Source organism: Micromesistius poutassou (genome assembly GCF_964030765.1).
Source record: "Micromesistius poutassou genome assembly, chromosome: 8".
Lineage (NCBI taxonomy): Eukaryota > Metazoa > Chordata > Actinopteri > Gadiformes > Gadidae > Micromesistius > Micromesistius poutassou.
In genome coordinates, this window is record NC_140278.1 from 3,466,425 (window position 1) to 3,492,072 (window position 25,648).

The window sequence follows — 25,648 nt, forward strand, 5'->3', positions numbered from 1 at the left end:
AGTCCTCCAGGAGAGCTCTGCTGGTTTTAAGTACGTGGTTGTGATTTCCTTCGCCTCTCTCTGGTTGTGAATGGGTGCCGCCGAGAGGCCCCGCCCACCCCGGACCCCACCGCACCAATGGGATGGCGCGGTGCGGTGGCGGACGAGCGTGACGTCACCCCAGCAGCGGTCGTCGTGGTGGTGGGACTGCTGCTTTCTGCACATGCGCACTGCAATATCTGGAGAATGCCTACCGACCAGGGGAACTACAAGTGGACTGAAAACACTCACGGATGATTTGCCGTCGTCCCCGCTCCCACGAAAAGTCGAGACGCGTCCACGGAGTCTCGAAGGTACCGTGATTTGTTTTTTGTGTGTGTGTAAAGGAGATGCGGACACGGGCACTTTAGACGCGAGCGCTTGGCTAACAAGCTAGCGGGGAATGTGTCTCTCCGAGGAGCCTGCTAGCTTTTCTTCTTCTCTCGCTCCACCGGCGGCAGCGAACCTGAAGCCCGAACAACCCGTGGTTTGGTTTACCCAACTAGTTTGTTTGAGTGTCGTGCGAGCAGTTTGAATGGGACGTCGGTCCTGCGCGGTGGTGTAAAGTGGTGCTGCTGGTGGTGTGAGGAGGAGGAGATGGTTCGTGTCCTGCCGCTCACTGAAGCCCACCCGGTTCTGGACCGTCCCCCACGGCTGAACTCTGCTCTGCCCGGGACCCCTCTGGGCTGATCCTCTCCGCGGACACCGACGCGGTGCATTCGTGTAGATGTGTCTCACGTTTTCTCACGTTTCATTTTTTTACAAACGGAGTGCATAAAAAAGGTAAACAAAGAAAGTATGGTGCTTTTTTGAGTCGTTCGACCACTCTTCACATACCGGTGTGGCGATGATTTAATACACACACTCACAGGGTTGATGAGAAGATACGGTGGATGACCAATATAGATCGCCCACATGCCCTGGACCGATCGCTGGATTTGTGCAAGGCATCCGAAGAAGCGGGCGGTGGGGGACGTGAATGCAACGACTGTGCAGCCTGGGGGAAGATGGCGGAGCGATCCCGTCGGAGGTGGTGAACGTGAAACTTTTGGTCTCCTTGGAATTACTGCTCGACATCTCGGCCCACACCGTTGGACACATGCAGGCCAAAAAACGGTATTTAATTCTGTTCTCTACCGGTGCGTGTGTCATTCTGCTGTTCTGCTTCGGGGGCATCCAAGTGCCGCTGCCTAGGAGGGGTCCCAGCAGGCGCGATGGCCGGAGCTTTGGCGATGATCGCGGCGTCGCCTCGCAGTGGCGTCGCTCCTCCGGGACGCTGCAGCCCCTGGACCCGTGGGACCAGGTGGAGACTGAAGATTACAACGGGCACACGTCGCCGCAGCAGAAGCGGGACTCTATCTCCGGCGTGTACACGGGGAGACAGTGCAGGATGGACTCCTGCTTTGATTTCCTCAAGTGCAAGAGCCACGGGTTCAAAGTGTACGTCTACCCCCTGCAGAAGGGGGAAAAGATGTCGGAGAGTTATCAAAATATATTGTCCTCCATTGAGGGCTCCAGGTTTTACACCTCTGACCCGGGCCAGGCGTGTCTGTTTGTCCTGAGTTTGGATACTTTGGACCGAGACCAGCTCTCGCCCCAGTATATACACAACCTCAAAGCAAAAGTCCAGAGCCTTCCCCTTTGGAACGGGGGCAAGAACCACATCATCTTTAACTTGTACTCTGGAACGTGGCCCGACTACACGGAAGACCTGGGCTTTGACATCGGCCACGCCATGTTGGCCAAGGCCAGCATCAGCACAGAGAACTTCCGGCCCAACTTTGACGTCTCCATCCCCCTCTTCTCCAAAGAGCATCCTCGGACCGGAGGGGAGAGGGGCTACTTGAAACAAAACTCCATCCCCCCATACAGGAAGTACATGCTTGTTTTCAAGGGCAAGAGGTACCTGACCGGTATAGGGTCGGACACAAGGAACGCCTTGTATCACGTCCATAACTCCGAAGACGTGGTCCTTCTCACCACCTGTAAGCACGGCAAAGACTGGCAGAAGCACAAGGACGCCCGCTGTGACCGGGACAACGCAGAGTACGACAAGTGAGTGGCTGGCATTGGTCCTGTTAACCATCTATTCATGTTTGCACTCAATGTATTTTTTCTATGCAAATTTTTTTTCATTCAGCATGATGTGTGGTGTGATGGATAATATTATATCACTATCACATCAACATCAATACTTTCCATGATGCATTTTATTCAAGTCATGGTTTGAATTGTGTTAACCTCCAGATTGCTTTATGCTGCTGTTATTTTTCTTTACATTATTACATATTTTGTGATGGGGAAAGTGACTTGGAACCTTTTTTAATAATTTAAAAAAGAATCAAAAGGCATGTTGTTGGCCTGATTTCAATTTATAACTAACGTGCCATTTAGCAGAGGATGATTTTGAGTTAATCCGAAAATCAAAAGACCCCACCTGATCGCTTTTCAACACTTGCAACCAAACTTCACCCACTCATACATTCATACTCCTATGAGGCAAACTGTTTTTCTGCTGCCTTATCTGATGAGCAAATTGGCGTCTGTCTCACCCTGCTTCAGCCAGCTGGAATCACTCTGCGCTCCCCCAGACCGGGCCGTGTTGTTACTGGGTACTGTGCGGCGCTGGGTGAGCGACAGTGGCTCGGCGGTGCGGATTAGCCCGGGACAATGCCCTGGTGCCAGTTAGGGGAAGCCACTCGGACCGCTGTTTGTTCAGTCGTTTCCCAGACGGGGGCCCAGCTCCACCATGCAAGGAATGCCCCAGCAGCGGCAGCTTCGGTCCCGTGTGACACCACCGCCCCCCCCCCCCCCCCCCCCTCTTCGGTGTCCTCGTGGGCTCCGCCCCCCCCTGCTGTGATCACGCGGCTGGAGTCAATGTCGCCACTAGTTCATCAGTTTGGGAGATTTGCTCTTCACGCTGGCTGAGCGGGGATAGGCTGATTTAATATCAGGCTGTCATGGCTCCGGTCATGGAATCTGGATGCGATTTGAATTAGTTTGGAGTGCGGCTGGGAGTTGTTAGGGTTTAGGGGCCAGAAAGAAAATGAGGCAGAATGGTGTTTTATTTTATTTTATACTCTTTTAAAGTGACTATCCACAAAAGCCTTGCCTGTGTGTGCTTATGGCTTAGTAGGTTCACTCCTTGGCTTGAGAGTTTAATTCCCTCTCTCGCATTCAGAATGTGGGCCATCTGATTTCTCTCCCATTGTATCTACCGCTCATTCTCTTTTAAACCCTGATGTCTCTCATTCTCGCTCTGTTGCTCTGTTGCTTTCGCCAGCTCATTGCTGCCAAACATTGGCTGAGAGTGATTGTACACAGAAGAATGAGTAAGATGAGTGTCATCAGGACGTTTGCCCAACAGAGGGGCAAAAAAAAAAAGAAAATCCCCATTCCATTAAGCAGTATGGAGAGGTTGGCTTGTCTCTGTGGCCATCTGACCAGCCCTAGCCCAGGGACCGGTTCCCGAAAGCTGAAGTTAGCCATGTATATGTGAAGTCTGACTTCATGAAGGGCCCAGACTTTCCGTTTCCCGAGTCTAAACAGGGTTTCCCAGAGCTGTCCTTAGGCGAGGCGCCGCACAACCCGCTACATGTCTGACCGCCTCTACAATCAAATTCATGTCTTTTGACTGCAGCATCTGCAGTCAATCTGACAAAAATATAGATCCCTATTAGCCTCGTATACTATTATGTAGGCAAAAATAATAAATCTAGGAAGGAAGAGCTCCAGTGGCTCTTACCTCGCAGGTTTTGATCTGATCAGGAATAAACCCCCTTTGATGGAGAAAACGTGGAAACGTTTGACTGATTTAAATGTTAAATTCATGAGGAAGATGCATTTCAGTGTACAAATGTGCCATTCCATAAAGCAGAAACCGCAGAGAGAATCCTTTCCACCAGCCTGAGTCGGTGTGTGCATAATCTCTGCCTGATGTGATTTGTGTACGTTGATGTCCTTTAAGCACACAGCCCGCCATAAGTGCTCCTAAACAAAGTGATCTAAAGCGGGAATCGAATGACAATCAGCGGCCCCAGTCACAGTGGGTCTAGCGGTGTTAACAGCAGGATGCTGACTGGGGATCGGCTCTTATTGTCCCTCTTTATCACCATCATTTGGCTTTTCAATTTTTAGCATATTGTCCTATTAATTCCCTGCTTAACATCCTGTTATCACTCATTAGATCCAACATAATACGTTTTATATCTTCTACCAATGGTTTATGGACTATGAAAGCCTAATGCAGGATTCCTAACCCAAAAGTCTACCTTTATGATCTAAAAGCTATAATTTCTATGGTTCATAAGTGCATATTCTTCAGTTATTCTTATTATTTCATAATAACTAATATCTGTTAAGCTTTTAGACCGCTCCTGCCCAATATATGACCAATCATGGCACCTCTTGTTTGATTGGGTTTCGGGACCTGTCAATCATATATAGCTAAGCTCCACCATAGTTGAATTGAATGAGGGAGGGGTATTTTTTTAAATTTATTTTCCAGAAATTGCCTCTGCTCTCTTTCAAACTCTAAATTGTTGCGTACAGTGGTCTCTTTGTTTAGATTATTATAATGCATATAATTTTATTGTTTTTTTATCAATTATTGTTTGTCTGAGAGAATGTGATTCTTCTTGGAACGATGATTTGACTATTACAATTTTAGGGTACAGCCCTTCAGTATAACTTCTTTCTCTGAAGTATTTCCCCGTCCACTAAACTTTCTGTGGGAAACACTTTGTAAGCATAGGTGCCCTGCCAACTCGGCTCAGCTATAAACCTGAGCTAAACTGCCATATCCTAATGGATGGCGGGTAATGTTTGAGTTAGCCCAGCCCATGCCAAATAATGTAAGTGTCTTCCTGATCATTTCATTTTTTCATAGCCAACATGTCAAATATACAAACTTTTTTCTCTCTGTCAATGTTTTGCACCACACAATATAGTCATTATGCTCCATCGAGATTTCGTGATTACATTGATTCAGTGCCTTTTCGCATGCTAGGACTATTAATACAGTCTGAAGATGCCCATATATATATAGCCTATGTTCCAAACCGTAGAATACAATACACACATTACATTCTCATGAGTAGCACATTGAATGCAACATGTAGGCTCCTCAGCACACCTTGATAGTCCTCAGCCGTGTTTTTTGGCCTGCATTACGTTGTCTACTTGTGCTACGACTTGTTGGGCACTGGATTTAATGCCATGCAGTAGGTTACATGGCATGCCGATCGAACAGGAATCCACAAGCAACCCTAATAATTAGCCCTGATAAAAAGTACCAGATATTTAGTAATTCATTCTTCACTGTGTGAAAGGATTTGGAGTCAATCTTTCCGCTCATGTCACCCAAGGCCTTCCCTTTTCGCCGTAACCTTCTCAAACAGCTGGATTTAAATCAGTCTGTGTATGATTAATTTGCTTTCATTTTCCCTCAGCCAGCCTGCCCTTGTAAAACTAAATTAATGAGCCCAACCATTCATCCAATCATTCGTCCAATCATTTATACTGGCCTGATAGGAGTTGGAAGAAAAATGGGCATGGCTCTTTGTTTTAACGTTCATCCATTGGTACATTCTTTCCGTTTCATTCGGAAACCCTAAACCCTGTTCTAAATTAGTTTTCACTTTGAATGTGCTCGCTAACCCCTGCTTTCAATCTGCGCTCTTATCTCTTATGCCTCGGTCTATGAAGTTGAACTTCTGCTTTTGTGGATTCAAACTACGCATATTTAGTTAATTTCTCTGCACTGCTGCATAATGCCTTTGATAATGAATAATGCATATTAGATCTCCCTGTCTGTTTTACATCCAATTATTTGTAGATTGTTTAAACGGATGTGCTCTGGCTGTCCTTTATGTTACTGTTTGCTGCCCAACCAGTGAGGTTCATACATCTCAAGTATACTATATTTGAGGTATCTATAATCTAGTTTTGACCCATATGACAAACGGCAAGATGTATCTGTCCATCATGAGGAAGCGGCACACAGACCAGTGCAGTTTATGGCCATTAGCGAGCAGCACAATTGTGTAATATAGGCCTATTCCATTGCGATTAACCGCTTTAAGTATCTGGGTCTTAACAGGCCGTGCCCATCTTCCAGGCCATTCAGTTTAATTGTTCCCCAGTCCTCGATAAAGCCGCCCCTTTCGTACTTCGTGTTGGCTAATACGTCCACCTAACGAAGACTTGGAAGCACAGATGCAATGCGTTGGACAACATCTCGGATGATTCACCTCTCGGCATATAATTCTGTGTAGTCAAGGAGATGCAGAATTCGAAGAAAGATGTCTTTTCCAATCCCAGTTAGAGATGAAGAAGGCTGAGGTGCTTCTGTATCAAGGCTCATTACACAGCCTGGCACAGTGTTTCCCCTGAGGGGTTAGTTCCCATCCTTGGTCGTATGGACCGCCCTCTTTCCCACTTAAGTGCCATTTTAATTTCTTTAGCATGTGTGTAGACAGGGCTGGGCAACATGGCCAGCATATCTAAAATTATATTTTGGAAATGTTTTGAAGTTCCTACTTTTTCCATGGCTTGTTTTTTTTGTAATGCTGTTGAGTTATTAGGGTTGGCCCGATTTTTACATAATTTCAAGAATTGAATATTAATTATATTCAGAGGAAAGTGCTTCAGCGCAGCCAAAAGTTTCTAAGACACACGGCTTCCATAGTATATGAGAAGGCCTACTTCCAGTTATCACAAAGCAAATGGATGGTTTGAACATTGTGCAAAGGTTTGATGTAATCGGACTAACTATTAACCAGAAGAGAAATCCATTGCTCTGTTGTAGGTGAAGGTTTGCTATGAGAAAACACTGCTTCCCTTTCTGTTCATGTTTTATTAAATACCAACCTGTTATTATAAGTCAGTAGGGACTTTTTGAATCTTTTGGCCTTGTAATATTTGGTTCAAATATTGAAATAGCAGCTAAAATATGTTCATTATTAAAACCCTTATAAAATAGTTAAATCCCCCCGCTTGCTGAAACATCTTATTTCTACAGTGTAGCGCCACCATGGACAATAAGTTCTGGGGTGAACCCGTGACCATTTAATGAATATTATAACAGTTTAAAGTCGACGATTGTCACTGAACTACATGTGTCAAAGTGCTGCTGAAGTATTAGAATAATGTTCTACTAATGAACTACAAAACTTGCAAAGGCTAATTCGGTCATCGCATGTTTTTCCATTTTGAGGATGGCTACCGTTACCTCAACTGAAGCGGGAATCGTGAAGCGTTCTCAGACACCCTCTCTGAACGATGTCTCGTGTCCTTGCATATGTATTGCATATGATTTTGTGTCACCGTGATATTCTGACCAAATGTTACCTAACCATCTGTGGTTCCCAAATATGCATAGCATTTGCTTTCATAACAAAACAAAACCGTATTCCAACACCTAATGGAGAATACTCAGGCTCAGCCCTATGCTTTATGCATCCCCTTCAACAAAACAATAAACAATACAAAATGTCTGTGTGCCCACACATGAAAATAACAGTGGGGAAAAGGTAGGATATTGAATACTTGGATATAAACCTTTTGCGTAATTTAGCTGAATTAGTTTGGAGGAATGAGGGAGGTCTTTCTGGGTGAACAAATATAAGTCTGTAGCATTGGCTTACTGGTATGCCATTCATTGCCAACTTTTCACTAGTAGTTTTTCCTTTAGTCTACGGCCATATTGGTTCTATTTCATCTAATTGCTTCCCCCCCTTTGTAGTCTCATAGCTCCCCGGTGGACCGTGGAAATCCTTCCCTGACATTGAGCATTTTTATATGTTGCCGGTTGGGAGGGCAAGATGCAAGCATTTTTTTTGTTTAACATTTGGGGGAAATCCTAAGGGTTTCATTATGTCTGCCAGGATCGATCCATCAAACCAACAGCGAGAAGTTGAATCCTTTTCAAATGGTAATGGCACGCAGGCTGGCTCCACGGCCAGGAACTGGTACCCAAACCTAGCAAGGACCTGCCAAGGGAAAGGCATCTCACTGGGCCCATAGGTGTGGGCGGAACAAGGAAGTACTCAAGAGAACTAGTTGCCAGGGAGATAAATATTTGTTGGTTGGTCATGATTTAACTTTTTCCCAAACGACAAGAGAATCCCCCCTCCATCCCACGTACTGTAAACAACCGCATGCCTGCCAGAGTAAGAGCCACGTCCGTCTCCGCAATTAGACAGACTGACTGACTATGCTGGCCTGTTTCTCACGCAGGCCGCTTGCAGTGCGGGTCTGCGACTTGGCTGTAACGCAACCCCATTGGCCAGACGGAGCGGTCGGTGGTCTAACTGGGTGGAAATAATAGTTTCTGTGGGCCATTGTACAACAAATCCCACTTATCCTCTCCTACTGACAACAGGGAAGTTGTGACAGGCTGAATGCACACCATAATCGGCATGTAATGGCCATGTAATTCCTGTGTAATAGTTGAGATTTTATTCTCCAGATGTGTGCAGAGGACTTCACAGCAAGCTTCTAATGCATTTCAAAGGAGGGGGGAGAAAGTGAAGAATTTCTTAAGTGACTATAATTTGAATCGGTTCCCGCTGCCTTTTTAATAATAAATATCTAATCACAGCATCTTTTGAACCTACTGTAGGAATGACCTAGTTAAGATTCCGACGCTGGATTAGATGGAGAAATAAACGATGCTGCGCCTGTTGCCGCCACACCTCATTAGACACCTCATTAGGCTCCTCTTAGCCGCGATGGCTGTGGACACTGGTCTGCTTCGAGGCCCGGCGTACCCGGGCTCCTTGCACTCCTCCCGGCCTGTGATGAGCAGCCCTCGTCTCGATGAGATACTGTTGCATTACCAGCGACAGGGTGCCGCTGGACATGTTGGGAATGCGACGTGTGTTTGTACCTCAGAGTACGCCGGCGTGTATACCTAAAGCGCCGCGTTCCCTCGGGTCCGCTCACGTGACCCGGGTACTGTTCAGCCAAAATAATTAGTTTTTTGTCGTTTGCCCCTTTCCTTTCCCCCTGGTAAGAAAAACAAAACGGGTCGACTTCTTTTCATCGACCTACGTCCCGGTCGGGGCCGGACACGCGGCACATCCGCGTCCAGCACACTGTGAATACAAGGAGTGAAGCACGGCCATCGGGAGCAGGGAAGACTCGGCAGGGGGTCGGTCAGATGAAATTTTAACCTCCCGACTGAAAGCCCCTTCACAGCTTGTTTCCAATTAAGGAGCCCTGCCAAGTAAGAGATGGAGAGAACAAGGGATGGGAGTAATGGGAGAGACGGACAGACTCCCAGCCCCCCCGATGACGAATGCCAAGAGACTTGAGGAGCGTAACGAGATGGAGGAAGAGGGGGGGGGGGGGGGGGGGTGTGTGGGAGGGGAGCGTGAGTGAGATGGAGGGAACAGGGAGGATTAAGGCCCCGGTACATCCAGCAGTGAGATGCTGGTTTACTCGCAGTCTGTCCACAAGGTGTATTTATAGAGCAACATGGTTTTAATCCTCCGTTTTGGCCCGAGCCCACGAACGGTGGACAACCCTGCCATTCCGTAGCAGGCTGTTTGTTTCCCTGAAAAAGTGATTTCTGTGTCCCAGTTAGTCACACTTCTATATTCCTGTGAGGAGTGCTGCTAGCCAACCAGATCTGAGCTGCAAAGGCTGGACACGACGGGAAGGAAATGTGGTTGCCTAACCCCCTAGGGGAAGATTGGCAGATCAGTCGGTTCCCGGACTGTTTTCCCATTTCTCCAATGTTTACTCAAAATTGTTAAAGGTTCTGCTTTTTCCCCCAGTGTAACCCCAGTGCCGACTGTTGCCAGAATGGAATTGTCTTCCGCGACTGACTCATTTGTATTGAGCTAAACCTCAGCTTTCCTGGTTGGACAGAGATTTGGCAAACAAAAGGATATGAAGGGAGACCGTTGGCTGTGCAAAGTGTGGCTTGAATGTACTGTCGTTTTCAGTAGACGACTGCATTGGTTTGCAGCTTCTGGTTTTTTGAAGATCTTTGTTTTGCTTGTTTTGTCAAGTGCATTGCTCTGAAAGTAAAGATTCGTTTTTGAGGATCATTTAGATTGGCCTCATTACCAACAATAGTTTCACGAATAAATGTGTGTGCTGAACCGTTCTCTCAATCTCAACGCATCGGGCCAAAAATATCATATTCCATTTAATCTAGAAGAGGATTAAGGTTTCTGTCCTGTCAGTGCAATGAATCATCCCCCCCTCCACAGCCCTTGTTGGAGAAAGCTGACTAACACACAGACAACATGGGAGAAGAGAGGCTTGCAAACCACAAAGCTGCCTTGCATTAACCACTCGTACATAATTGATGCATATACCATCAACGTATACCACAGTGGATTAGGTTTAAAGATGGAATATGGATACGATATATATATATACTGTATATATTTACTGTATATACTAGGGCTGGGCAACAATTAAAAGTTTTAATCACATAGTATTGGTGAGTTAACTCGCGATTAATCACACCTTTAAAATTATATTTTAAATCCACTCCAATTGAAGTTAAATGAGATGATCAAATGGAATGACACATTATCGTTCATACCAAATGTACTTAATAAGCAAAAACTAGACCAAGTGATCTTGAGGGAGTTTTATTGACTCACTCAGTGTGGGTTGGATATGAAACTTACGGAACACCACAGATTTGGGAATTGTAAACAAGCTGTCACTTACTGCAAGTGTAATGGAATGTAAAGTAAGTGGAACTAAAAATAAAAATTGATTTCTGATATGAATGTTGACATTCTGTCGGCAAAACCTTTCAAAATCAAAGAAAAAAATTAAAAAGAGTGCGTTAATGAGTCAATTTGTATTAATCACGTTAAAATAAGATTGCGTTAACTTGCCCAGCCTTATACGTTTTATTTTTACAGATTATGATTTTTTTTTGCTGTGTTGGATGAGATTAAACAATGATGCTATTACTTTACCCAATGGGTTTTGGGACACAGAATAAACCATCAACACTACGCTGATATGTGGTGTCTTCTATAGGGTAGACTTTCACAGCACCAAGCTGTGTGTGATAATAAGCTATATCTCCTGGCCGGGGCTAAATACGCACACATCCTGTGGAGAATTCCTGAAACATAAACTACACGAGAGGAGCCGCCACATGACTTTGTGCGAACCTGTTTATTTTGACTTGCCTCGGAGACAAAGCACGCTGTCGAATGAGACGATTAGACAAGCCCCTGGTTGCTTATAGGCTCTTTAGAGATGAAATCGGCCCGCCACATTGGAGGATCCACTCCAATGTGTATCCATGTGGAAAACAACCCAGTTAATTTCCCTGAGACCCAGTTGTTTTGAAATCTAAACTACAAGGTTGCCATTGATGGAAAAAAAGTATTTATTCAAGCAAATTATTTAATTTAATGGAACATGATCATGGGAAGCCACACTTGGAGAATTCACCAAGCCTCTTCATTGAGACAATGGGTGTAATGATTCTCATAGAAAACCTTCACATGGTGGGCAGTAACTAAGGAAACGAGGGTGGGGGGAGTGACCAGTGTGGACAGTTGAGGGTTGACCATGCCTGAAGCCAGCCATGGCGGAGAGGTCAAGTTAACTTGCTATTGCACTAAGTGGGCCCAGTCCGCCTGTAAGGATGCAAGCCACCTAAAATAATCAACACAATAATGATGCCAGGAGATTGGCATGACCTCATTATCAGGCTTCGTGGCTACAGTGGCAATGCGAATGCTGACTAGCCTTAACACCTTTTCAATTGGAGAGATTTCTCTAAATGCAAGGAGAATTTATTTGCATTTTAAAATTTCAGCATTGTAAACAGTTATATAATTGTTATATAATTGATATGTTGTAGTCGTAGTATTGGTAGCAGTAGATACTTGAAATGTATGTAAACTTCATATTGTAGCCCGTTCTGCTCAGTGTTTGAAACAGGCGGAGCATGCCACCGGGGGGGGTCTGCCCGCGGCCTTATTAGTCCGGCCCAGGGGAAATGGACGAGGCGGTTTACATTCATGTATTTTCCACTGACTCAAGCTAGCTCTCCCTGCATTGCTGAGTGCCCCGTGACGCCAGCGCTCTAATGCAATCCACGGGAGCCATTCCAAAACGCCAGATTTACAAGTTGGCCGTATAAATAATGTGGAAATTCCGACGAAATTAATGTGAACATTGCCGACGTCAGGCGCAACCTTACCTGGACTGACTAGCACACGTCTCAATGGTTTAATGATGCTATTATAATGATATTCCTGCGTTCATTTGGTTTTCATTACAGAAAAAAAACCTTTTGAACATAACTACATTTTTATAATGTTAGCAATCATTAATCGATAAGTTATTAACCACAACAAATTAATTACAGGAAACTGAATGCCTTGGGTAATGGGCATTGTCATTCTCTCTTTTAATACAGTTGGACACTGCAGTACAATGCAGGCAAATGATCAGGTTAGTGTGGACGTAGTTTATATAAGCATGCACAGAATCTGACAGCTGTTTCTCAAGCTGTAAAGCACATTACTGACTTCTGTTTACCTCTGTATGTGTGCCAGTGTGTACACACATCGGAGCAAAGCTTGCATCGGCCACCTAGAGAATGTATGTTTTCTCATTGTCATGAACATGACACACGTCATTATTATCTCATTTAAAATCCATTCAAAGTCCAAATTAAATGAACTGAATAGAATGCCTTATAAATAATATTAACAACCTATTAATTCGAACATAAACGCACTGAATATTGAAAACTGTATTGGTTAACTTCAACTTCTTTAGTGTAATAAATAAAACCATTTAATATATCAAATTAGTAGGAAATATGCTATGAAGCTAGGTTCTGGATAAAATAAATCTGGATGCACAAAATTGTATCCAGAACAAAATTAAAGGGGACATATACCACCAGAGTGTGATTAGCCATTACAAGCCATTTTGAAAATGTGCCGCTTCTAACATCACAAGTGGTCATAGGTGTCCACCTCGACGTGTGCTGGATAGATCAGTCTATCAGCCTACCCAGGGGACTGTAGCAAATGTTGCTCAACTATCCGTCATCACACCTGGTGGTATGATATGTCCCCTTTAAGTTCTTGAATCATACCCTGGGCTGTAGCCAGCTCCACTAGCAACATGTCTTGTATTGAAAGAAAAAAACGTCTGCAAGAATGTTGAGCAAACATACAGTATGTTGGCCTATGCTACACCCTGCAACACATACTACAAGTAGGTTGGTGTGTTTTTAATATTTGTAGCAGGTCAGTCAACATTTACGCATACTTTTATTCAATACAACTAACTTTTTTTTCCACATTATTGAGCCAAAGCTAATGCATGCTTATATTTGCTGATTTTGAGGACTCAAGTTTCCATCGTTGGGTGTAAAAAGTGAGGCCTGGTTATGCAAACACAGCCTTGCCAATTTCTCTTGTTTATTGATGTTGTAAGCCCACTATTGGAACTGGTGAAAATTATTGGAATATGACAAGTGAAGGTTCTTAATAAAGCATTCAAAATAATTCTGCTTTTAAATTAGTTTCAGCAATGAAACATTGAATATAACTTTTGCATTCAGTGTTCCTCATTCACAAGCCTTTGTTGAAATGGTGTTGCAGGTCTATTGCTGTAATTATTTATGCGGCAAGTACTGGAAGAAAAACATGTTTTTTAATTTTTTGTTTAGTTGAGTTTGTTTATGGAAATCTGAACACCTTTGATTGCTTTACTCATATTCTAGTTGTCAAAATATGGATCAGAAAATTCAGGCGATGAAAACTTCTAGCTGAAGTAGCACAGTTTTCCCAGGAAAGGCCTAAGAAATCAAGACTGAATGTAACAGAACCGATTGCTCGCATATCTGGTCTGTTTGTCATGTGGTCAAACACAACTGTTCGAGAAATTACCAATTAAACGATGTGCCAACAGGGAAAATTAGTTGTCCTGTTTGTTTGTATATTCAAACTCAAAACTCAACAAGCACAGGTCTTCATTGCTTAGACTGCTGCCTGTATTTGCAATACCCCACTATTTTAGTTAGAATTTTATGGCTTGATTTCCTAGAGGTTAATTAAACAACATAAATAGAGGACTTCTTTCAAAGTAGATTACATGTTATAAAGTGAAAGGTGTTTACATTTCCACATTCAAACTTCAATGGCTTTTAAAATTCAAACCAAGGCACGTTTTGCTCCCATTTTTTTTGGCGTGTCAATGCCCTTATCTGATCAGGGACTATCTCCTCGTATCCTGAGTGCTGTGGGGGGCGGGGGGGGGGGGGGGGCCTGGGGGGGCGACCCCTCTCCAACCAGAGGGAAGCTATGAGCAGTTAAGAGAAGCATGGGTCCGGGCACGTCATCCCACAACCATCTGGATAGGAAAAAGCGAGAGAGTTAAGGAATGTTTGGGAAAAATGAAGAGGGTGAGAAGGATGAGTCATCCCCATATAGTTGACGTGGTTCTTTTTTTTTCTAGTTCTTCCATGAATCCTGTTTTTAATCAAACGTCGTCAATGATTTTATTTGCTTTTCTTAAAAAAAAAAAATAAGAAGTAGACTTTAGTGGTTTTCAAAATGGCTTACTCTTTATAAACCCCAATTCCCATTTAGATGACTGCAGGTTAGGGGGCTAAACAAAATATGATTCAAATGAAAACCGTAAACACTGGAACCAAAGCGTAGGGGCCGGGCCGGCAGAGTTAAGGGAGCATTAGCATAAGGCGTCACCCATAGATTCAGTTCAGCTGTAGAGCTAATGGAGGAACCACCTTCATCTCAAGACCTTGGAAGGGCCTGTGTGCCTCAGCCAATGAGATTAGTCGAAATCCTTTATCATTTTCCGGTGTTGTCCAAAAAAAAAGACATAACAAAGACAAAAGAAAGACATAACAAAGTCATATCGTGTTGGTGTCTCCTATTGGAGCCTTAACTGAAATCTCTGAGGCAGAGTTGAGGCAACTCATTAGATTTGGCAATGCAACACCCAGTATTTTCTACTTGGCACATGATGTGCATTGAAATAATTTTGGAGTAAATTGTGTCATTATTAGTCAGTTATTTGCCTGCCAGCTGCACTGTTTTAGTGCCGTTTCTGAAGCTGTTTTTAACTAAACACACAAAGAGCTGAGGACAAGAATGAATTTGAGCTTTTAGGGATGATGAGCAAGAGAATGTGTTTAACATTTCCGTCTCTCTCTGTCTCTCTCAATCCACCAATCACCATCTTTGGCAGCGATAGCAGAACAAGCAAGATTATGATTTATGATTCGCTGAACTGCTCACCCCAATCCATGCTTCTCCTCTAATCTCTCAATATGTCATCTGTCATTCCGAGAATGGCTCACTACGAGGTTCTTGCTATGTTCGGTTTCACCATTTAATTAGTGTTGGCTTGTTTGTTTTTTTAAGCGTTTGCTTTTCCCAAGGTATCTTGAGAGAAATGCAACACTCTTAATGTGCTTCTGTGAATGCACATCTTGTAAACCCAATAGTCTCTATTGTATTTCTCCTTTTTGCAAAAAAGCTCATGAATTTGTGGGTGAATATGCTTCAATGGAAACACAGCATCAACAGTTGTTTTAATACTTACACAAAACATCCGAGTGTGCACCAAAGGGTGTGCATTATGTAAAGTGGCCTCTGTTGTAAAAACCTAGTGGCAGAAACATCCTATTAATCCTGAAATCCTTATTATTTTTCTTCAGTCTCACCTTGCGGTATAAATAGTTTGTCCGGCACAATGCTTGTTGACCGCACGGATCAAAACAAGCGGTACTACTCACACAAGAGGCCATATTCAAATTCCATTATTCCCTTTAGCCCCGTAGCTCTCACACTAAGCCCGGTTAACGGGCCTGTTAGGCCGGCGATAATGTAAATGGATGATTTGCGGGCGAGAGCCATACGCCATGGGATAACCCACGGCTTGTGTGGAGAGCTGATGGATGGCGACACAGAAAGTATGGGGCAGAAATTAGCACCGAGGCTATCAATCGGCTTATACGTTCATTGTAGATAAAGTCGCCGTCATTTCCACAGACCCAAAGCCCTCAGGCTCTCCACAGCATGTGTGTGATCAATTAATAAGCTAATGCTACTTGCGGGCACGTTGTTTCTCTTCAGAGAGCGTCCTAGGCCTGTCGACTCACGTAGGTGCGTTCAGGCACGTAGCCCAGTCACCCCTCCCTAACCCCTTCCTCACCCCTTTCTCCCCTGCCTGTCTCCACTTTAGGGTGTGTGTGTGTGTGCGTTGAAAGGCCTTGACCTCACTAGGATGGACATTGTCAAATATCCCCATCATGACAAAGGCCAGGCTATTTGCTGTTGTTGTTGTTTAGAAATAGCTGCAACCATACCCATCGGCTATAACGGAGATCAATCCTTGTCGTTCTCGGAATTCACCTCCTCATAGAATACACAGTACATACCGGATAGAAGCGGTTCAGAAATTGACCGATGGCTCCCATGTAGTCGATTTGTATCCGTCTATGCTTATGGAAGCACTGCATTCTTGTCCATAGGAATGCGTTCTCAGGTCGGTACGTCTTTCAGTGCGTACGCTTTAATGGTTTGTGTGTGTGTGTGTGTGTGTGTGTGTGTGTGTGTGTGTGCGCGTGCACGCTCCCTCATACCGGAGGCTCCTGAAAGTGAACCATCATTTCCCAGAAGGTCTTTGGTCGCTTTCCCCCCACCTCTCAATTGATTGCCTTCTCATTTTTCACTGTCAGGGTTTATAGAGTGGGAGGCTTGGCCGGGCAGAGTTTGGAGGGGGAGCGGTCGCGGAGAGCCTCATCATCAATTTTCTAATCCCATCACTCATCGGTTGCCAGCAGCAGTCCAGTGGCTAGCTCCACGCTAGCCTGCTTAGCGTGGAGCTAAGCTCCCCCCCACCTCGTTGGACTCTGCTGGTGACCTGCTGCTCTCAGCAACGAACGCTCGTAAAACTCTGATTATGAACGAGACGCAGGTCTGTTCCTCGGCTTAGTTCAAACCCTTTTATACTTTTTTTTTATCGTCTGTTTGTGAACAGTTTATGAATTCCTGTTTTTGTTATGTTCTAGGTCAAATGGCTGCCCTCAAATAACAGTTTGTTCATTCGTATGAATTTGACATTTCAATCATTTGAATACTAATTCCCTCAGATGAATACAGCTTTTGGATGGTTTCAGGTTGTGGGTGCTGGTTTTCTTTCCAATTTTATTGACATACAAGAAAATGAAATCGCTCATTGGAGCAGAATGAGTTGCCTGAGCAGTCCTTGGTTTTGGATCCTTTACAGGAAAGAAATTATTTCAGTGTTGGCAACGACATCTGCAGTGTGACTGCATGCAGCTATAGTCGTTATGTGTGTGTGTCTAAGCGTGTGTGTGTGTGTCTAAGTGTGTGTGTGTGTCCAATCGTCTGCCAGAGCATGTAAAGGACGCAGGCACCGATGCTGCCTGACTTTCCTCTGTCGTCCTGTGATCCTGTCCTGACAGGATGATGTATGGGTAGTCCTTGGCGACCACGCACAGGTGATGTATTCTTCTTGGAATGCCAAGAGTACGGGACAAGAGATTGGGGGGGGGGGGGACGGCGGGGGGGGAGACGGCGAAGCACCCACGTGCGAGATGGTGTGTGGACGACTTCCCACCCCTTTGCCTGTTGGTACACCACAGACCCATTGACTCCTTGACAGATAAGATACAGTGGAGTCGAAACTCATGGTGCTAAATACAAGTGAGAGAACTGTAACAGTGAGGTGCGCTTAGGGTTAGACAGAATATATTTTTTATAAATACTTTTTTTTTTTTCCTTCCAAAAACAACACAAAAGACTGCAACAACAATAGAAATACGACAGTACATAACGATGGAATAAATAGTTCCATCAATAGGTTACCTATTCCTTCACACACGTTATTATGCGTTGACACAAATCTTATGATGACACAAATGCAGACCATTTTTCCCGGTACCTCAAGCATTTTTCAGTCCTTAGATTTAGTGAGAAGGTAATTCTCACATTGAAGGTTAGTAACCAAATCTCTCCATTCAGACTCTGTTGGAGGATCGCCCTTCAACCATTTTCGTGTTACAGCTTCAGACAGATACATTTTTGTTGCAATTTGTTGCATTCTGCGGCATTGGTTTTGAAAGGCCTCATTAAAAGACACAGTTTGTGTGACCAGGCAAACGAGGACCATTACCCTAGCCGGTCTATTATAGTAGTGGCTAAATGGTGCTTTGACATGACCTGGGGGGGGGGTTGCAGATGCAGACGTTCACGTGCAGAACTAAGCCACACTGTACACGACCATGCCGAGCAAATCCCTGTGACTTCCTAATCCCTGGGGGCCACTGTGGTGCAGGGGGACTGGCTGGTCTCAACGTCAGTCATGTTGACGCGTAGAGCTGCAGCCGGGCTCTTCGGGAGCCTAGACTTTATGGCCTTTTAAAATGTGTTCTCCCCTCCTCCCTCCACTTTGTGATTGTATTCTTTGGTAGGGTGAGGGATTTTTGGGTACGATATTAATCAGCCTTAGTACATCGGCTTATCCGTTGACTTTTAGGGACATTAGTTTGTTTGGACCCGGTCGGTACTTGGAAGGCTGTTTTGTACCGTGCCACTGAATCCGTTTCTGGACGGCTGAAAACAAAAGCGGCAGTGTAGTGCTCAACCCAAGCCGGCTGTAACATTACCTGCCACAGTGTTGCTTGGCTGGGTAGTGACTTGTGATCATCTGATAACACCGGCACACTAGCACACACACACACACACACACACACACACACACACACACACACACACACACACACACACACACACACACACACACACACACACACACACACACACACACATCTAGCATACACACACCTAGCATTTACACACCTAGTGTACACACACACACACACACACACACACACACACACTCCCTGTCCGCCATTGTGCCAGCTGATGAACAAAGCTGGGCCCCTGGCCCTTATTCATTATCTGTGATGAATCATGGAAAGCTGTAGACCTGGGTGTGTTCTGGTGTGTGTGTGTGTGTGTGTGGGGGTTGTTTGCACCCACCTGATTGACCAGAAAGGTGCAGAGGACTCTTTAGGGCGTATACAGACTATTTGAACTGAAGGATAACCAAGCATTTTGTATGTATGGTAACTTCTTCACCAGGTTACCTGTTTTTTAATTTGATGCATTTGGGTTGGTTAATTTGCATATTTGCATGTTTTCTTTTTGCTAAAAATGAATATGTGGCAAAATGCAAGGGTGCATTTTGCCACATATTCATAGAAAGTATTCACCCCTCGGCTGAGAACATGTGACTTCCACATGTGAGGGCACAGACGGAGGGCGAGGCAGGAAGTGTTTCCGATCCGTCCCACTGTTCAGGACTAATTACCTGCGCTGGGTCGGCCGCGTCGCACGCTGTGAAAGCCATTAGCAGCCCTGGGTCTCTGTTGGGGTCTGTGGGGGTCTCATCCTATAGGCTGCAGAGGAACGATGGTATCGGCGACAAATACAGTCGCTGTATGCTTGTTGTTTTAGATCAGGTCTGCCCCTGTTTGTGCCGTCAACGAGGTAGTTACATGGCCCAATTCGAGGGGCGGCACCAAGCATGCAAGTAGGTACCATGTTGTACCAATACCTACTGGTGGTTACACAACAGGCCGTCCAGCTTGTTGACTGATTCATCTGCACCATTCTCCTCTTTGTTTGTAATGGGGTACATTGTATGGGGCTGTATTATTTCATTCGGAAATTGTGACATTTTTGATTGGATGAACTGGGGGTAAAAAAAAGGGAGTGGTGGAGTGTCTGTGTCTTTTTAATGTATTTACAGAGGGGAGGCAGATGAAGCTAATGAGACGCATCCCAATGGAAATCATGACAAACGTAGCAGCCACCCCCCTTCACCCAGTGTTCCTCCCATCTCTTTCTTCCTGTTGACTGCTAAGGATTATGCTGAACTCTCACCATAACCGATTTTGCTGGTGGATCGGCATACAGCTAATACAGCTCTTGTTAATTGTATTTTGTGTTATCTGTATAGTGTGTTATCTGTGGTTTGAATAAAGGTTTCAGACTATTATCCGTCTTTTCTGGAGCACATTTGGTACTCTGGAGCACATTTGGCTCCTATGTTGCTAGTCTGAGTGATGCTAGCAAGCACATTCTGCCTGAGACTGTGATGAGCTGAGGTATAGGACTAGGTTGCCCCCAATTCACCTCCACTTCCCTCTATCCCTGCCATCACTTTAGTGATGGCTCTCAGACGAGTAAATACATAGTGTGGGAGTGTGGGTGAATCCTTCCAACAGTTCAACTATTAAAGACCAACCTATCAAACCTTAAGGCAACGGTAGGGATTGAATGATGCATATTGATGTTGTGGGGTTGGTCTGGATGGGGCTAAAACAACGGGGCAAAAGTAAGACATTTAAAAAAAGTTGTTTTAAAAATGGTTTATACCAGTATGTGTTGCGTCAATGGGTCTGCCTCAGAGTATTGTGGCATCTGAGGTTGGAAAGAATATATTTTCTGCCATGTCTCTCCGGGGAGAAATCCAATAACGTAAGCACATAGACTGAAAGGCACAACCCACTGCACCACACTTTGGTGCTTTACAGTAATGGAAAGCTATTGGCCCATGCGTTGATATCCTTACTTTGCCCATCTGTCAAACTGGGCACCTTGGCACCAGATGAGATGCATTGAAATTGAGGGTGTTTACTCCATTTGAATGTGTGCTGTCGCAACCCAGCCAAGTGCTTCCAGTCAAGTTGTTTTAAATTGTATTTTTTTGACGCCCACTTTACCCTTCTATTTCCTCTGGCTTTTTCTCTTTTGTGTTGTGTTATCTTTTGTCTGTTTGTCTCTCTCGCTCTGAAGTTCATTTAAGAATCTATGCTCCGAGGTCATAGGGCTAATCATCTTTTACAACTTCAGTGCCGTAAAAGAAAAACAGACATACCTAGTGAAACTCAAATGTAACTCTTTCCTCGATCAGTTTTCTTCACAATTTTCTTTGTCAAACCAGCACTTTCTCAGCTGGTGTTACGCAGCTTTTGCATGGGGTATATCATTATGATTATTATCATTCTATTCTCAGAATCACCTTGTTAACTAGGTTGTTAATTATGCTATGTTGGCAAGGTTCTAACTCGACAAAAGAAACAAGCAGAAGGATTTATTTCCCAACAATACATTCAAATGATGAGACCTGCTTTTCTTTGGCACATTTGCTAATGTGTTATTGCCAGACTGTCACTAATGTCGTAACCCCCCCTCCATGCCACAAACAGATGCACGACCCCACCCCCCACCACTGAAATACTCATTCTGACCTCCTTGGGCTACATTCCCCCCGCGGCCTCCTCTGTAACGACTGTCACTATGCGCACACATACTCACGCACACATACGCGTCCACGCACGCACACAATTAAAGTGCGACAGTTCAGTAGCCACCAAAACATGACTGTCACTCTGCTTGTAAGCCTGCTCTACCTCTCCTTCACCAGTTACTTCACGCTCAGTTAGTAGTCAGATACATGCAACACATAGTGAGTGCATACAGACCTTTTCTGAACATATTGCCGACATAAGTATACAGCCCCCTACTTTTTCTTTAAGAGAGGTCAAATGAAGAGGGTGTATTATGGCGCATTTCCACCGGAGGGTGCGGGTCGGTTCAGTCTGCAAAGGTGCGGCACAGGTTGTGTTTCCACTGCCAAAAGTGGGCGTGATCTGGTCTGAGCCGTATTGAGCCATACTCGTCTGGCAGTACTCCTCCGTTGGTGTACTGAGATGCCTGAAAGGGTGCTGGCAAGTTCGAGCTACACACGCCGTCCATTGATTGGTCGACAGAATCGTCATTTATGTGCGACGGGATAATAACAAACACTTTACCTGCGAGGTATTTCTGGACAACGGTGAAAGCTTTGTTTATTGAAATGTTGAGCAAAACTTTGCGCCCTTCTTGGACGTCCTACATTGTTGCTCTTTGTTCATTGTGCGCGTTCTTCTTTTTCCTTGGATTCGTAAGCAGACTACACTGTCGGGCTGCTATGAGATCACAATGCTTACGTAGCTGCCACGGCTATCGCAATCCGGCTTAAAAGCCGCCCGTAACTGAGCTGGGCTATACCGCACCCTCACTACTGGGCTGAGGCGTGCTGGGTCCGAAGCGTACCCGCCAGTGGAAATGCGCCATTAGTCGACGGTCATTGAGATTTAGTTGCTGCTCAAAGGCCTGTGTTTTTTTGGAGGTCGGTTGTTGTTGTTCTGTCAACAAACCTTTTGAGGCGCTGTTCAAAGAAGGAGCACCTGCCAAAAGCTTAGAAGCACAGTGACTCAGGTGGCGTTCCATTACTCATTTGTGGACTGAAGGACTGACTAGGTCAAGGAAAGCCGACCGTGGTAATGACGTTCCTCCACCTGTCACAGCATCTCCACAAAACGGGTTCCATTACTGTCACACGATTGTGTTCATAAAAAGTGGCGTCTTTTCACATTGGTTCCAGATTAATCAAAGGTGAGTTGTTCATCGTGTCCCCACCTCTTTGCTGCAACTGTGACAAGCAAGCAAACTCCCAAGCTGAGCCTGCATCCCGGTCACATCCTGTCCCCCCCAGCGGTCTCCGTCTAAATCCCCTCTCCTGTCGGGGGATATTTGATGCGATCAGACGCAGCCTGTTGGGCCCATCTGATGGCCCTGCCAGAGCAAGCCCTGAATCTGAACGGAAAGAGGGATGTGCTGTACACCACAGGGCGGTCTGTTTTTAATCGTTGGCTCCTCCTTGGAGCGTGCTGTTTGCCAAGAGCAGTCATCCTTCACCCCCTTACACACGCATACATCCGATTTACACTTTGTGTTAACAAACAACCGATTCATCTCACCTTCATGCAACTTCAGCCTCGCTGGCATTAAAATGCTTCTCGATGGCTGCCAGACGGCGACACTTCAGCTCCCATGATGCATTTAGAAGCCCATTACCTCGATTTGGCGACAGGGACACCATATGTCTGACCACATTTGATGTGTGGATGTCCGTAATACACTACTGGACTGATTTGTTACCCGAAACTGATGTCATGGAAACCATAACATCCTTCAACTGGCCATGATTTCTTGCTCCATTTCTTCAGCACACCACCACACTCGTCCTGCTTTCAGTCCTCTCTCCTTCCCTTCTTCTGTCCCTCCTCACCTCCACTCTCCAACCTTGGCCCGTTACCGTCCAGCCCATCCTACCCTCCCATCCTACTCTCCCTTCATACCCTCCCTCCCCACTCTCCCTTCCTACACCCCCTTCCTACTCTCCCCACCCTCCCTCCCCACTCTCCCTCCCCACTCTCCCTTACTACTCTCCCTTCAAATCCCTCCATGTTGATGTCTCTCAGCCACGTCTGAGTCTGGCCTGGGAACAGAGGCATTCCAGTCAGTGCCAGACTTATCTCCGGACCAGTAGCACCAGCAGTATTTGCCGGGCAGCGGCTGGTGTTGAACCGCTAACAGGAAGTGCTGCTACCGGTGGTTACACAACAGTCCCGTCCAGCATGGGGACAGACTGATAAATCGGCACAATATTCCTCTTTGTTTCTAATGGGGTACACGTGCAGGTATGTGTTATTGATGAGTGTTATCTCATTCTGAGATTGTGATATGGTAATTTATCAAATGCAGTGTAGACTGTGATAACCAGGAGCAGACATTCATTACACTTACCCCTCCGTCACTGGGACTATTGGCTCTTGAAAGCGATTGATCACTCTTGTAAAGCACAGAAAATACACAGAATACACATAAGGCAGGACTGCTCCGCACCTGCCTCGGCCATTCATTTTCATAAACCCGTTTTTTGTTTCGTGGTGCGTACCGCTCTGAGGCAAAAGTGCACCCTCCAGCCAGCCAATCGATAGCGTTATCAGCTGCAAGGACACGCAGAGTCCCCAGAGTCAACCGGTTTGACCCGTCTCGGTGGTGATCTGACATCTTTATGATCTGGCATTTTACAGGCCAACCCTGGCATTCCGGCGCTAATGGCTGTTCCATTAACAGCACTCATTTCATTATCTCCACCACTGCCTTGTTTGTGGTTTACGGCATGCGGGGAACACTTCAAAGGATCCCTTGGTGGAAACCTCCCGATTATTACTGGTGGATGATTTACTACGGGCGAGCGATGAGGAAGAAAAGGCTGTTTTACTTTTCGGCCCGATTTACGGCCTGATTAGGCCTTTTTTATGTTGACATTTGGCAGATGTGTTCGGAATATGTTTTAAGTGCTGTTCATAGTGTGTGTGTGTGTGTGTGTGTGTGTGTGTGTGTGTGTGTGTGTGTGTGTGTGTGTGTGTGTGTGTGTGTGTGTGTGTGTGTGTGTGTGTGTGTGTGTGTGTGTGTGTGTGTGTGTGTGTGTGTGTGCGCGCGCTCATTGGATTCAAATCCATGGCAGCCTTTTCACTGAACGAGAAGGAAAAGTGATTGAGCCCCGTGGAAAAGCCCTAGAAGCGCTCAGTAATTAGGTGAATTAACCCGGGGTCGTGCGGTGAGGTCGACCCCCCCCCCCCCCCCCCCCTCTACTCGTGTCTGTAAATGTTTCATGAGGTTCCCCCTTTGAACTGGCTCGGCAAAGATGTGCGAAGGAAAGGGTCCCCTTGGTCCACGGGGAAAGGTCAGTGGAAACCAGAAGGCCTCGCTACTTGGATCATCCTCTGTGTGTCCACAAAAGACTCATTGAGAGGGAGCGCAGATCCACGGAAGGAGGGAGAGTATGACTAAATGTGTCTTTTAGTCAAACTATTCTTTTTATATTATATTTATGACACTAACCCTGATATTATGTGTGATGTTTGTTCAAGTTATTGACTTAAAAGACATCAAACATAACTTAAACCTAAAAGTTAAAGTTAAAAAACATTAACCTAAAAGTGTTTTTTAGTCAAAGATTTTAAGGGAAACATTGAAGGGAATTGTGCAGCGGTCATGTCAGTGTTGCATACAAAGGAGTCTTTAAAAAGTCCTGAAATTGTCATCGGTCGTGAGTCATTCCGACACTGAATGAAGGGGAAATGGAGAAACATCGTCATTTGGCCCCCGTTTATCAAGATGAGCTCTGAAGTCATTCACTGCTGATTTCTTGTTTGACTTTTCCTCCATGGTAAACGTTTCCAGTGGGTGACCCACCCCGGGCCATATCCATTATAGCAGACTTTGGACACACAGCTAAAGGACAAGCTGGAACAATCGCTGAAATAAGATTTCTTCCCACCCGCCCCCAGCCATCAAATCGGTTGCCAAAACGTTCTGAGTTGCTGGTTCATTCTCTGAATTTAACGGCCCCCACAACCACACCCTTTGTCTAATCTGGTCTTTGTCTGAGGGACATTGGTATCTAATGAAAATCAGTCCCTCAGATGGAAATGTCAGACCATGCAATCAACTGGCCGCCAGAGTAAGCTTGGCCTACAGTTTCTTTTCCCCACAGTGTTTATCAAGCCACCGCCAACACTCGCGACATGGACAGTCGCCATCATTGACGCATCTGTCAGGTATTAAAGATGAACTAGCTACCTCAAAACGGTACTAGTACTAGTCTAAGTAGTAGTCGCCATGTAAAGGTCACTCAAAAACAATGTTTGCTTGTA

The 25,648-nt window shown here is 45.2% G+C and overlaps 1 protein-coding gene across 1 annotated transcript in view; it reads left to right on the plus strand.

Moving 5' to 3' along the window:
• The first annotated feature begins 787 nt into the window (after positions 1-787).
• Positions 788-25,648, plus strand: part of LOC311352136 (exostosin-1b-like) — a 47,754-nt gene continuing 22,893 nt past the window's right edge. The window contains exon 1 of the mRNA XM_084472350.1: positions 788-2,073. Coding sequence (XP_084328476.1) covers positions 998-2,073 — 1,076 coding nt within the window. The 5' untranslated portion in view covers positions 788-997. The remainder of the gene's footprint in view (positions 2,074-25,648) is intronic.